Here is a 12,552-nt window from a genome sequence, read left to right on the forward strand (position 1 = left end):
AAATCTCTAGTCTTATCTTTAGATATTTGTGGGGAAAGGGTTGAGCAAATTCAGGTAGTTCAAACTTGCTGACATAAGTCCCTGATTACCCTTACCTTCAATACTCCAACCCCTTATAAGTTTCCCCACTAAACTGTTAAAGGGTTCAATGCCTCCCTTCTTACTAAGCCTCATTAGAAACTTCATAAAGTGAATTTCTTTTCTGCAATGCATCAAAAGTGTGTGACCCTTTTTCAAGATAGATTTAGAGTAACTTTCTGATAATGTGAAACCATTTTCCCTATTCTTTTAAAAAGTTATACAGATTTCTTATACAGCAGGGCCTCTGAAAAGGCTTCAATTGTTGTTCTACCTCAGCAGGAGCTTTCCCTGATTACTGCAATATGCAAAGCTGAAGAGTTCTCCCCTCACCCCTTTTTGTCTGGTACCACTGGTCCAGCCTGTACATTGCACTCAGTAGGAAGGAATCAAACTGAAGAGGCAGAGATGGAGGCCCTAGAGTGGAAAAATCCTGGGTAGGCACCATTCTTGCTGTTTTCACATTCTTGCTGGTCACATATGTCTAGACTCTCAATTTACCTACACACATTCTCACCAATAAAACACAACTGTAGGATTAAATCAAGGTCTTTGGAGCTGGGGAGAGGCTGTGGCAGAGGACTGGTTTGAAGAACAAGAAGAAAAGAGACGGACAGGATATAAGCAAATATCATAGTTCCTCTACCAATCCTAGACATCTGCATGTACATATTTATTATGTACCCAGTCTGTCTCTTCCCTTCTGCTTAAGACTATTTTGAGCTAAATATCCAAATGGTATTTCTTTGTGATCTGCTGTCTTTAAAATTTTAATTCCCTTCTCATCTTCATTTTTTCATCTTGCTTTTCTGTTTTTATATTCTCTAAGCAAAAATCTTTAAAATTACCTCACTGACTTTCCACATATTTACCATTCTTATTTCATATCCTTTCCTTTTTAAGAGCTAGTCCACTATTTTTCCTTCATATTTCTCAAAGTATCTCAGAAATTCATTTTGCTTTACTTTTCAGTGACTTCATTTCTTCCAGTGTAAACCTCCACTTGACTTCTGAACAATTACAGACAACTCTAGCTAGCTAAATACTGTAAAACATTCTCATTAAGTAAAGTTGTTATTGCCAGCACCAGAGCTTTCATTGGCCACTGCTTCTTATTCATATGCATGAGATTTTGTTTTGAATGCCAGCAGGTAAAACAATCTCAATCCAAATAAAAATCACAATGCCAAACTTATGCAGGTGCCATAGCTCTAGCACAGCCTGAAAAAATTATCTACATTTTTACAGAAAGCCAATTGTGTGTGCTTAACTTATGTAACCACAGGTTACAAGGGCAAGAAGTTCTTGTGATGCTGGAAATTAAGACATTTTTGAAGTTGAGCATTTAAAAGATTGAAGAACATAGTAACTTCCAAAATCTTATTTTGAATGCTGCAAAATAAAATCTATGTTTAGCTGATGGAAAGATAAAAAAAGGAATTAATGTACAGTACACTTCCTGAAGAAGTTTGCTCCCATTCTGTAATGCTGAACAATGTTTAGCTCTTCCCCAGGCATCCAACAGAGACATATGCTTTAACTGGCATTCTATTTCATACCTTTATCCATGAAATCTTATTGTTGCTCTTGATTTAGTCATCTGCAATAGATCTGTACTTGTCATCTACATAGACAAGCATGTATTACAGATCATCTTATCTGAAATCATCTTCTGAGACTCTTTAAAGATGCTGGCTTTAAACGGGGCCGGCTACAAAAGGGAACACGGAGTTTTAACTGACCTGGAACTTACTTGTGATGAACAACCTCATGGGAAAGTTAACATGGACATCGGATATAAAGACAAATAAGAGATACACATGAAAGCATTCCTTACCTGTACCCCAAAGTCACAAAGTATCAGACAGTCTACAGTGTCTACAGTGTAACTGTCCACAAAATTACCTGTTGGCCTTGAGGACTCTGTAAAATCTGTGCAACAGCGGCAAGGGTGTCTGTGTTAGCAATCTGAGATACCCAAGGATCAGGCAAACTCTGTGCCACATTGGCTGGGGTAACTGGAGTCACAGGTGTACCTAAAAACCAGAAAAATCAGTATGCTAAAATATTTCACACAGAAAATAAAAATAGTATTAGAGGAGACAAAAGCCTGCTGTAATTAAACACTGAGAAAGCACATCAATTGAAACTACTTTTCTGACATAAACAAGAGCACACAGAAATAATACAGACTCACATCAACATTCCTCAAGTAGCAGAATTACTTAGTGTTAGTTGGGACAAGTGGGACTACTAACAAAAACACTGATGAAGACAAAATAAATAAGTTTCACACAGTATTCCAAAATATTCAGTGGAAACTACATATACCAAAAGATAATTATTAGCAATTTACTTGTCAGCTTGTCCAAATCTCACTGGACTTGCACTTTATCCCCAGGAAGACTCTTAAAGATTCTACTAAAAATTTCAACCTGTATCAGCTGGATTCATGAGGATTGCTTGTTTTATTGTTTTTTGTCAAGAGAAACACTGAGACTAAATCAGCACTCTGATAATTAGTTTCATGCCATAATCCAGAAGAATCCTCCATACCCGCAAATACTTTTTTATTTATAGCTCAGAAGTAGAGGTATACCAATGAATGCTAAATATGACTAGATTACTGCTTTGAAAGTCAATTTGCATCAAAATTTAAAAATTATGATTCCAACAATTTAATGTAGTCATTCTATATAAAAATAAAAAATACTGAGCTGGAAGATGCAGAAAAGGCACTCCAAGATCTGAAAATCTTACATATTTACTTTGTCAATGAAAGCTAAGGTGAATTTCCATCTCATTCCTTTTCAGCATGGGATCAGCAAAAGGTGAGTTACAAAAGCAGGTGCCAAAAGCCATTCCTATTTGACCAACGTACCATATATTCCAACTTCAAATGAATAAATTTTGATGAAGTGAAAAGTTAAAAATCCATTTTCCTGCTATCTACCTACATAAGCAAGGCAGATGCTCAGAGCACAAAATGATTAAGCCCACTTTTATAAATAATATTTTCCTGTTTCCCTGACCTTGATGGTGTTGGTAATACACTTCTTTCTAGCATTCATCTGAGTGAGATATTTCAGCATGTTAACAGGCAACATACCAAAGCTGACAGAAGTGTTTAGGTTCAAAGTATGACTTCCATCTGGTTTTGTTTACCTGGCGTATTGTTGCTCATAGCAGCTGTAGTGCTGGGCAAGACAGGGGTCACAACAGGAGGAGGAATTCCTGCTGCCATATCCAAGAGAGGCTGAATGATTTCACTCTTGAACACATTATTCTTCTGCCATAAATTTAGCACTCTAACAATTTTACTCTAAAATGAAGAAAAGACAGCAAAAGATCTGAGTCATGCTTATTTTTCTTGTTATTGATCATGGAATTCTTAGCTAGAAACTTTATAATCTGTCTAGACTAAAGAACCTTTAGGTTTGCAAACAGTAAGGACAGCTATACTGGGTCACACCAAAGATGTCTTAACTACAAACCTGAGACTGATCCTAGGTAACAGCAAAGAGCTACTACACACAGGTGACAATGTTCTCTCAACCAAAAATGTGCCTTTAGTTTTGGACATGAAATGAAAATTATCTGAAGGAAGCATCTTAAAGCATTACTAATAATTAAAATAATGAATTATTAGTCTGCTAATTTTTTATAGTTAACATTTATAAATGCAATTCTGTTCTGCCTGTGAACCAAAATCATTTAAGTGCACTGAAAAATGCACATATCCTATTAAGACTGCTAAATATTTTCATTAAAAAAGCAGCTTCATATTTTGCAAGCTCTCTTGATGAAGTGCGGAATTTAAAGTTTAAACTGGAATACAATTACCTGCCTGTTGAAAATACATAGCAATATTAAAAAAGGTGGATCATGGGGAAGGGAAAAAAAAACCCCAATTAAGACCTCATACAATTCCATTAGTTGTAACTCATTGTTCAGCTTACATTTCTATTATATTTTTTCTATTATGAAAAAGGCATTCTATTACATCACAAACAGATCATCATTTTTATCTGCTTATAATCTTTTTTCAATGAGCTTAACTTCCACCAAAAGGAAAGATTTTCCTCTGTTTTGGGAAAAAAAATCAGTTGCATTACAAAGAGCAGGAAATTCTTCATAGGATCTGGTGTTTGCTGTCACAAAGGTGGTTTAATTACTTGAGTTCTATAAAACAAGAACATAGAGCACTTAGCCACAGTGTTCAAAAACAAAAAAAAAGAAGTCTGTCCAGAATTACAAGAGGATCCTTAACAGTAATACAGAAGTGTTGAATTTTCACTGCATGGAAGATGCAATTTAGAGTTCCCTTAAAGAAATCTCTGATGGCTTCCACTCAGCATTTCACTATCTGAGCCCTTCTTCTTTAGAGTCTGTGTTATAAGCAGTCCTTGTCAAGTCCATCAGCGGCTCTAACTGCCCTCACCTCTCCAGAACAGGAATACAAAACTGTTTCTGGGGCTCCCTATCTACCCACACCTTGCACTTTCTCTGGGCCAGACAAAGGAATCTGTGGGGTTTTTGTTGTTACTTTAAATGAAATGTTACTCCATTTCTGTTTGATTTAAAAACAAATTCTACATTTGCTTGTATAAAGACAACTGCTGTGTTTCTCCATCATGCCTTTCAATCAAATTAAACATCAAAATGTTACAAACCAGGTACATATCTTGGTCTCTGACAGCTCAGTTTTTTGCTAGGCAATGTATAGGATAACTACTTTCACAGTACAAAGACCCTCCTGTAATATTGAATCCATATGCAGCACAGCAGCAGCACTTAGGACTGAAAAGTACAGTTTTATGCTGAGGTGAAAAATATCCTAGAAATGAACCTGACAGGACTTTTGTGGACCCTAAATAGCCCAGGTTTTACCCTCTTTCTTCACATCAAACACCTCTAATGCAATACATTAATTGCCATGCATTGAAATATCACAGGCAAATAGTGCAATTTCTTACCCAATGAATTTATTTTGTATTTTTTAAACTAGACACAAAATAAATACTTGCATCCATCCTTGTTCTAACCTATCCTTCTTCAATACATCAGGGTCTTTCTGTATATTTCCCAAAGTAGCAAGCTAAATGAGTTTAGAAAACACACTAAAAAAGATAAATTCAAAAATGGTGCCTATTTATAAAAAAAAAAACCACAGTAAAACACTGTGGAATCGAAGCAACACAAGTTAATCACACATATAACCTAAAACCAGATTGGAAACATGTCATTTAACCTAAATAACCTGTTCAGCAACACCTCAGAACTCAGTTGCAGAAGAGAAGACAGATATCCTTAGCCAAATTTATCCAACCAAGCAAAACTTCCAGGTCCTGACACATTTTTCTGCAGTAGTCTTAACTACTCTAAAAAGGGCAGGATTCCTAAGATAACACAATGGCTGAATGTGCCTTAATCACCTTCCATGGATGCCTTGGGTTTTCATATCTCTGACTGAAAAATACAGCTCTAGGAATGCATGTAACTATTTTAAATACAACTCTTCCTGTAGCATCCAGCCTCACTTACTACTTTACCTAATGACTCTATTACACAAATTTTTGTCAAGACAAAACCCTTAGAATCCTCCACCTTTCTGCAGTTATTCAATAAGAAGAAACACTACCTATTTTACAACTAAGAGACAAATATGAAGGAAGTTGAACTGCCTGCACTCTGCTATTTCCAGCCAATCTCTTAGAAACAGAATTTGGTGGCTATCTCAACTATTGTGATCCAAGGGAACAGCTGAACTAGTGAGTCAAACTATACAAGTTAAACCTTATTTAGCTGCTGGATAATCATAGAGTCAAAGGAAAGACAACCATTTCAAAACTCTAATTAATCTCATTGGATACATCTTTCCAATCCCTACACTAAGAGAAGCATCATTAAGACATACATATACAGGGCAAGTTTATAAGTAGATCCCCTCCAGCAAGTAGAAAGTGAGATGAAAATCTTTATTCTTTATAGATGGTATGTTCAATACTGTTTAACTAGAAAGATCTGAAAGTGGTTTACCTTGTCATCACCAGGGCAACGGTACAAGTTCTGGAAAGTGCTGATGATGTTATTGCTGAATCTTGGTGCAAATACATCCTTTTCTTGTCCAAATTGATGCCGGGACTGTCTCACAATGGAGTCAATGACATACAGACCAGGCACCTTGTACTCTGGTTTGCACTATAAAGAACAGTCATTTAAAAAGAGCATATGTGAAAAATAATCAAAACCATTAACGGCAGAGTAAATACAAACAATCCTCTCTAATTTTTAAGTGGGTCCAAGTATACTGAAATGTTCTTTATTTTATAAATTGTCCTGGAAAATGAAGCTTTCTCAAGTACCATCCAACCTCTAACGTTTCAATTATCACATCTATATGCATTCTGAAGATATGTAAATGGTATGAAATCAATTTCTTACTGCTAAAGAGTTAACTTTCAAAAATCTATCTATTAAAAAAATTAGCACACAAACCACATATCCTTTTAAAATGTGCACTCTATTTTAAAAGTACTGCATAAAGCATGACCAAATTATGATCTTTATGATCAAAGTAAACATTAAAGTGAAAATTTGTTTACTTCATTTTACACTGTTGTAATTAGGGTGTGGTATATCCTCCCCTGCAGCAGAAAAACATATTTATGGGGACATCTGTTTGGTTGAGAATACAACAATATTTATTTTACAACTCCGGAAAACTTGCATAATTTACAAACAGCATGATATATTCATAAGGCATGTCTGCTAATTAAAATACTAATTAATTATGTACTTTTACTTTCTTAACAACTAATGGTAAAATTTTTGTCTTTTAACTGCAAAGTAATTGCATGACATTACTGCAACCAGTTTTAAGACAGAACAAAACATGGTCCAAAAGTATAATGAAGTCATCATCAGAATATATTATGTTATGGATTCATTTAATAAATATTGGGTGTATATCACACAAGATATTATGGAAAACATGGGAAAGGACACCCTTTTCCTCTCTGGTCCTGTAGACATATTATGCAATACACTAAGTTAATAATCTTTAATAAAATGCCAAACAAACACTTCAGAATATTAATTTTACTATGCCCTAGATACAAATGTTCTGTTTTGAAAAGTGTTGATTTGCTAACACTTGCAACCTTTAGAAAGTCACCTTTCCTTAGCTTCTAAACATGGTTCAATGTATTTAAGTAAGGCACTCTGTATTTTTAGAATGTGTGCGACATCCTTTTAGGAATATATGTGCATCATTAAGCTTAAATTGGATATAACACACTGTCTTCAGAAAATCACTTCAATGTATTGCAGCCTCTGAAATTTTATTTAAATTATTGAACAAGAGTATTCTGCACACAGAGCAGACAGGTATATAACTTTTCACAATATTCAAATTAATAAAGCTCACAGAAATTCAAAAAGAAAAATCAGGACATGTATTAGCTGAAGTATTTTAAAACATGGCACATGAAGAAAGCAAAGTATGACAATAATGTAATAATATAGATTATATGGAAAAGGCAATAAAATACAAGTAGAAAATTAAATAAAAATTAAAACTGGGGCAGTGAACCTGCATATCCCTAATCTCAGATGGAACAGCCTTTACACAAGTAATATTTACTTATTTTCTGGGTGAGTAATCAATAATGTAATTTGATTACTCAAAGAAATTAAATCTGGCTCTCCAATGGAATAACCTCACATATATGAAATGTGATCATTTGACACCTGAAGTGATCTTCTGCCAAAGAATAAAGCAGTTGACCAAAATAACAATAAACCAGTGTGTTAAGTGGCACAAAATTAAGAAAGTCACGAGCAACTATTTTATCTGAAGTTTCAGTAACGTCATGAAATTACAAAATAAAATACTGGAGCTGTGAAGGATGAAGTGCAAACTATCTGAGATGGCATTGACATCATTCTGGTCAAGTCTACAGCAGACTTTAATGGAAGATTTAGTCATCTTGAGCTTTAACTTGAAGTAACTGCTCGCAGAAAACATCCAATTAGTCTCCAAATATACAATTTAAGCCCTTTAATATCAAATACTTAGCTTTCATCTGCTTATCTCTCATTCTAGTAAAGCAAAAACTTCTTATTTAAAGTTATTAATAAGTTGTACATTTCACTAAATTGTTCATGAAATAATTAAAAACCCCTCAGCAAGACCACCAAGGCGAATCATCTAATCCAGGGCGATCATTAACAAGGTTATCAATCAAAATGTACATCTGCCTTCTCTAATCAGCAATGAACAGTGCAGAGCTTCCTCATCGACCAGTACTGGACACTGAAGGCATGCAAAGATAACTCAAAGTAGCTTGTGGAAGGGTCATGAACAACCAGTCCCAATCCTGACAAACTGCCATTCATTCATGCAGAGTGTAAAACTTCTCTTGTGCCTATGAATACTGAACTGCCAATCACATCCACTGGAACTAAAAAGCACTGTTGGAAGTCAGACAATTCTGAGCTAATTTCAGGACATGGAACTGCAAAGTTTTACTGGTCAGAGATGAATAATATGTATTCCTGCTCTTCTCCTCCTGTGTTTACCTGCAGCATTGAACAGGGATCAAAGGGTAGTGATCCCTGTCTCAGAGATGGAAGAAGTCAGAGTCAAGGACCCAAAAGACAACTACTTGACAAAAAAACTAGCAATGTTGATAAAGTATACTACCTGTCTTTACTACTGCTTTGAAACACGTATATGACACTTTGTTCACATAGGACTGATGTACCAGTACCTAAATATTTAATTGATAAATAGTTCTGAGACAGATAAAAACACCAGGCTGAAGCTGAAACCTGTTTACACTGCCCAGTCACTGTAAAAAGGCAACACAGAGCAACAAGGAATAAAAGTTAATGAGGAAGACGGGTTACTAATACAGAACAATTCAGACTGCTTTGTAAAAACAGTAACAGAAGGAAAATTGCATCCAAAATTGCAACATTAACAGCCTAACTTCTCTAGCTTGTCAAAACTAAATTTCAATTTGATAATAATTTACTGCTATTTACAAAGAGTGAAGAAATTCAGTACCAAAATGACCAACTGAACAATCAGGTACAACACACATAAGGAAAGAAGACTCACAAATTCGAATCCATGCATTTCCAACTGGAAGTAAAATGCAGTTTTACCCAAAAATAATTAACTGTTGCAAGAAAAGAAAGTGCTATAAATTTCTTTGCTAGAAAGAATCATTAAATTAATACTACCATCTTCCCAAAAAGTAATTCTAATCTAGCCATATAAATTTTTTTGTTTTAATTTACTAGCAAGAACCACCAATTGAAATGCTACATCTCCTGCTACAAAAAAGATGAGGCTGAAGGTCATCTTCCCTTCAGCTTTAAAATCAATGGGAAAACCTGGCAGAAAAGCAAAAGCACCTGTCACCAGCCAAACAACTGTCAATTGTTTTGCTGTTAGCTGTTCACTGACAGTCTCTTTTAACATTAAATAAATACACACAGAAGCCGTCCTAAAACAGTACTCACAGTGATTCAGATCAAAGGACAAAATGAGAACAAAGTATTTGTCATTCTGTATCATGAGTTATGATCTGCTGCCAATTATTAGCAGAAACTGAATGCCACTAAAAATGGAGATGAACTAGTAAGTGCTAACTAATATTATTCTATATGTGAACCTAAACCCCCACTTGACTGACTTACCTTTTGAATGAACTTCTCAACACTCTGTACAACATGCTTGTAGAACTGAAAAATACAATAGTATTTCAATAGAGAAAATATGAAGACACATATACCTGTTCAAGTATGTTGCTACATTGATAGCAAAACCAGAAGCAGAAACTTTGGATTATTAGATAGCAATCCAATATCCACAGCTGAACATGCAAACTTCCTTAAAATACTTAATAGCCTATAAAAGAGTGTTTCTTCTTTTTCTTGAAGGTTTTTTACACTGGATTTCTTAAATAGCATGCTTATTTATTGAGACCAAGGAGAATAATCTAATTGTTCCACCAAAACACATGGTTATTTTACTGTACATGACTGAAGATGTTCACCTAATGTTACTAAAAATACAACTTCTCTGCATTTCATTAATTTATAGCATCGACTGCTACTTTTTCTTTAACGTTTGCATGTCTTTCATGGAGTTGTTTTTTTTAATCTCATATATAATCACAATGGCTCTAAATCATGTCAATAATTGCAATAACCACTTACACAATTAAATGTTATCATTGAAATGGTAAGAGAGGAAGTAGGATTTCCAAGTTGAGTACATAATAAAACATTTGGGCATAATTTAATTGTTTAATTAATAGAACCATCTGTTATGATTTACTGCTTAAGTTCAATACAAGTTTTCAGCATTTCCATTCTATAGCAACACACAGGCTTTAACTTACAGACATACTTAAGAAAACCACTGAATTTCACTCTTCAGCCATCAAATTACCCTTTCCCAATTACACAAAACACCAATATGGATTTCATTATCTGAAAACATATCTGCATTGTCCGCAAAGGAATACAGATAGGAAAAGCATAAGTTTGGTCTATCCTCTTTTCTACCTCTCCAGCCCTCACTGAGTTTCTATTTGTTTTAATGCTTAACACTAGTGGCATACTTCCTTCACCATTTTTCAGTGACTTTTTCTGCTGTGCTGTTGTTTAGCAATTAGTTTTACTTTGTGGCAGGAATAATCTTTAATGAGTGTACTAAAACTTGAACTTAAAGACAATTTGTATCCGAGCAACAAGAAAACTGAAATCTATGAATAATATCCATGAAAAGGCATGCTAGGAATTCAGAAAAATGAACAGTTGTATTGATCCAAAGGCATGCATAAATTTTGGGGAGGGAGGGAGAGAGGGGAGAAGGAAGGGTGAATTGCAATTTTCTATTTATTCATCTGTTAACAGGCATGTCAGTGTTTCCTTTGTAAACTAAGGAAAAAGCCCTGTCTTTCAGATCTGATGGAATTCAGATGGAGATAAATTGGTATAATTCTCACATATGACAACCAGGAAATGAAAGTCACACACCACTTTCAGCCTTCTGCTGTATTCCTGGATATCACATATGAACGTAACTTGGAAATTGTAAGCACAAGGGAGGTGGAAAGTTCTGAAGCAAATTCTTTAGACTATTTCACAAAATTATTTTGACATACATGAGAAATGTAAAAGAGGACAAAAGAAGATAACTGGTTTCATACCTTTATAGCCTTGATTGCTGCCTTGGTGATCTGTGTCATTTTAGCTTTAGAAATGGGTGGCTTATAATCATTTAGCGAGTACAACTGCAAGAAAAAAAACACTATTAGAAATATAATCTGCAGAATTGTAAGCAGAATACATTATTTTTCCACAAGAAAATATAATTTCTAATTTTCAGTGGATGTTATGTATTAAGCAAGAAAAGACATTCCAATTTAAGAAAAAAAAAAAAGGTCAATAACATATAATGTAAGATTCAAAATGCTTAAAGGAGAGCAGGTTCTTCTTTGCAATGGTCCCTATATATACACCTAGCTTCACCAGCACTACATACTGGAGGCATTTCAGGTGAAGTTACAAAATAAGTACTTCAAACATGCAAATACAGTAGCTCTTACTAAGTTTTCCAGGGCAAAGACTGATATACTTGACTACCTTTATGGAAGCACAACAAAACCTTAACTTAGTATATTCATCATCATATGCCTGCTGAATCTGGTCTTTTCATTTTCCATTAAACAAACGAACAACAACAAAATCAAGCCCAGAGAGCATGAGCATGTAGCAATTTGACACTTTAAACAGACTGTAAAAAGAATAGACTTCATTCATTCACTGCATTAACCCAGGAAAGTAACATATAGAAAGTATTACAAATGTTTAAGCAAAAATCCAGCTGTGTTCTCAATTTCAAGCAGAGCATCTTAACTCCACTTATATCTAACAGCAAAAAAACCAGAGCACACAGGCAGTGTAGTTTTGCAACAATGCTCTCCCTGGATGCAGCATTAACTGTGCTCATTTGACTGGTACATACATCTCCCAGCAGAAACAATCCAGCATGACAGGTATTCATCACAAATTTGCTGCACAGTGAAACTTTAACTAAATTCACAGCTATGACTGATGGGTTGTAATTAGAAGTAACTCCTCCCCAAAGCTATTTACTTGTTGTGAAAATCTCTGATTATCTACAATATATGATTTTGAACAAAATGCTGTTATTTTCTCCCTCAGGTCTAAGTGTTATAAGAGAAGGGACTGGCTGATGTTTGCTACTTTCAGGCATAAAAACACCAGACACAAAGTGCCAAACCTGATTTAAGGACATCCTTAACTTATATTTTATTTTTGTTTACAACACGTTTAGAAGCATTTTAGTTCAAAAATGTAGTTCTGATAAGAGGAATGATCATCCATAACCAAATTTTTATTTCCTTTCTAAAAAACAGGAAAAATTGC

At 34.8% G+C, this 12,552-nt stretch overlaps 1 protein-coding gene across 2 annotated transcripts in view; it reads right to left on the reverse strand.

Annotated features, from left to right (window-relative positions):
- The window catches only part of SCAF8 (SR-related CTD associated factor 8), an 87,972-nt gene that overhangs the window by 56,189 nt on the left and 19,231 nt on the right, over nucleotides 1-12,552 (reverse strand). For both annotated transcript variants that reach the window (XM_059469057.1, XM_059469056.1), the window contains exons 2-6: nucleotides 11,310-11,393; nucleotides 9,790-9,834; nucleotides 6,118-6,279; nucleotides 3,244-3,400; nucleotides 1,984-2,114 (exon numbers count right to left, since the gene is read on the reverse strand). In XM_059469057.1, coding sequence (XP_059325040.1) covers nucleotides 1,984-2,114; nucleotides 3,244-3,400; nucleotides 6,118-6,279; nucleotides 9,790-9,834; nucleotides 11,310-11,393 — 579 coding nt within the window. The remainder of the gene's footprint in view (nucleotides 1-1,983; nucleotides 2,115-3,243; nucleotides 3,401-6,117; nucleotides 6,280-9,789; nucleotides 9,835-11,309; nucleotides 11,394-12,552) is intronic.

The sequence above is a fragment of the Ammospiza nelsoni genome, chromosome 3 (assembly GCF_027579445.1).
Source record: "Ammospiza nelsoni isolate bAmmNel1 chromosome 3, bAmmNel1.pri, whole genome shotgun sequence".
NCBI lineage: Eukaryota > Metazoa > Chordata > Aves > Passeriformes > Passerellidae > Ammospiza > Ammospiza nelsoni.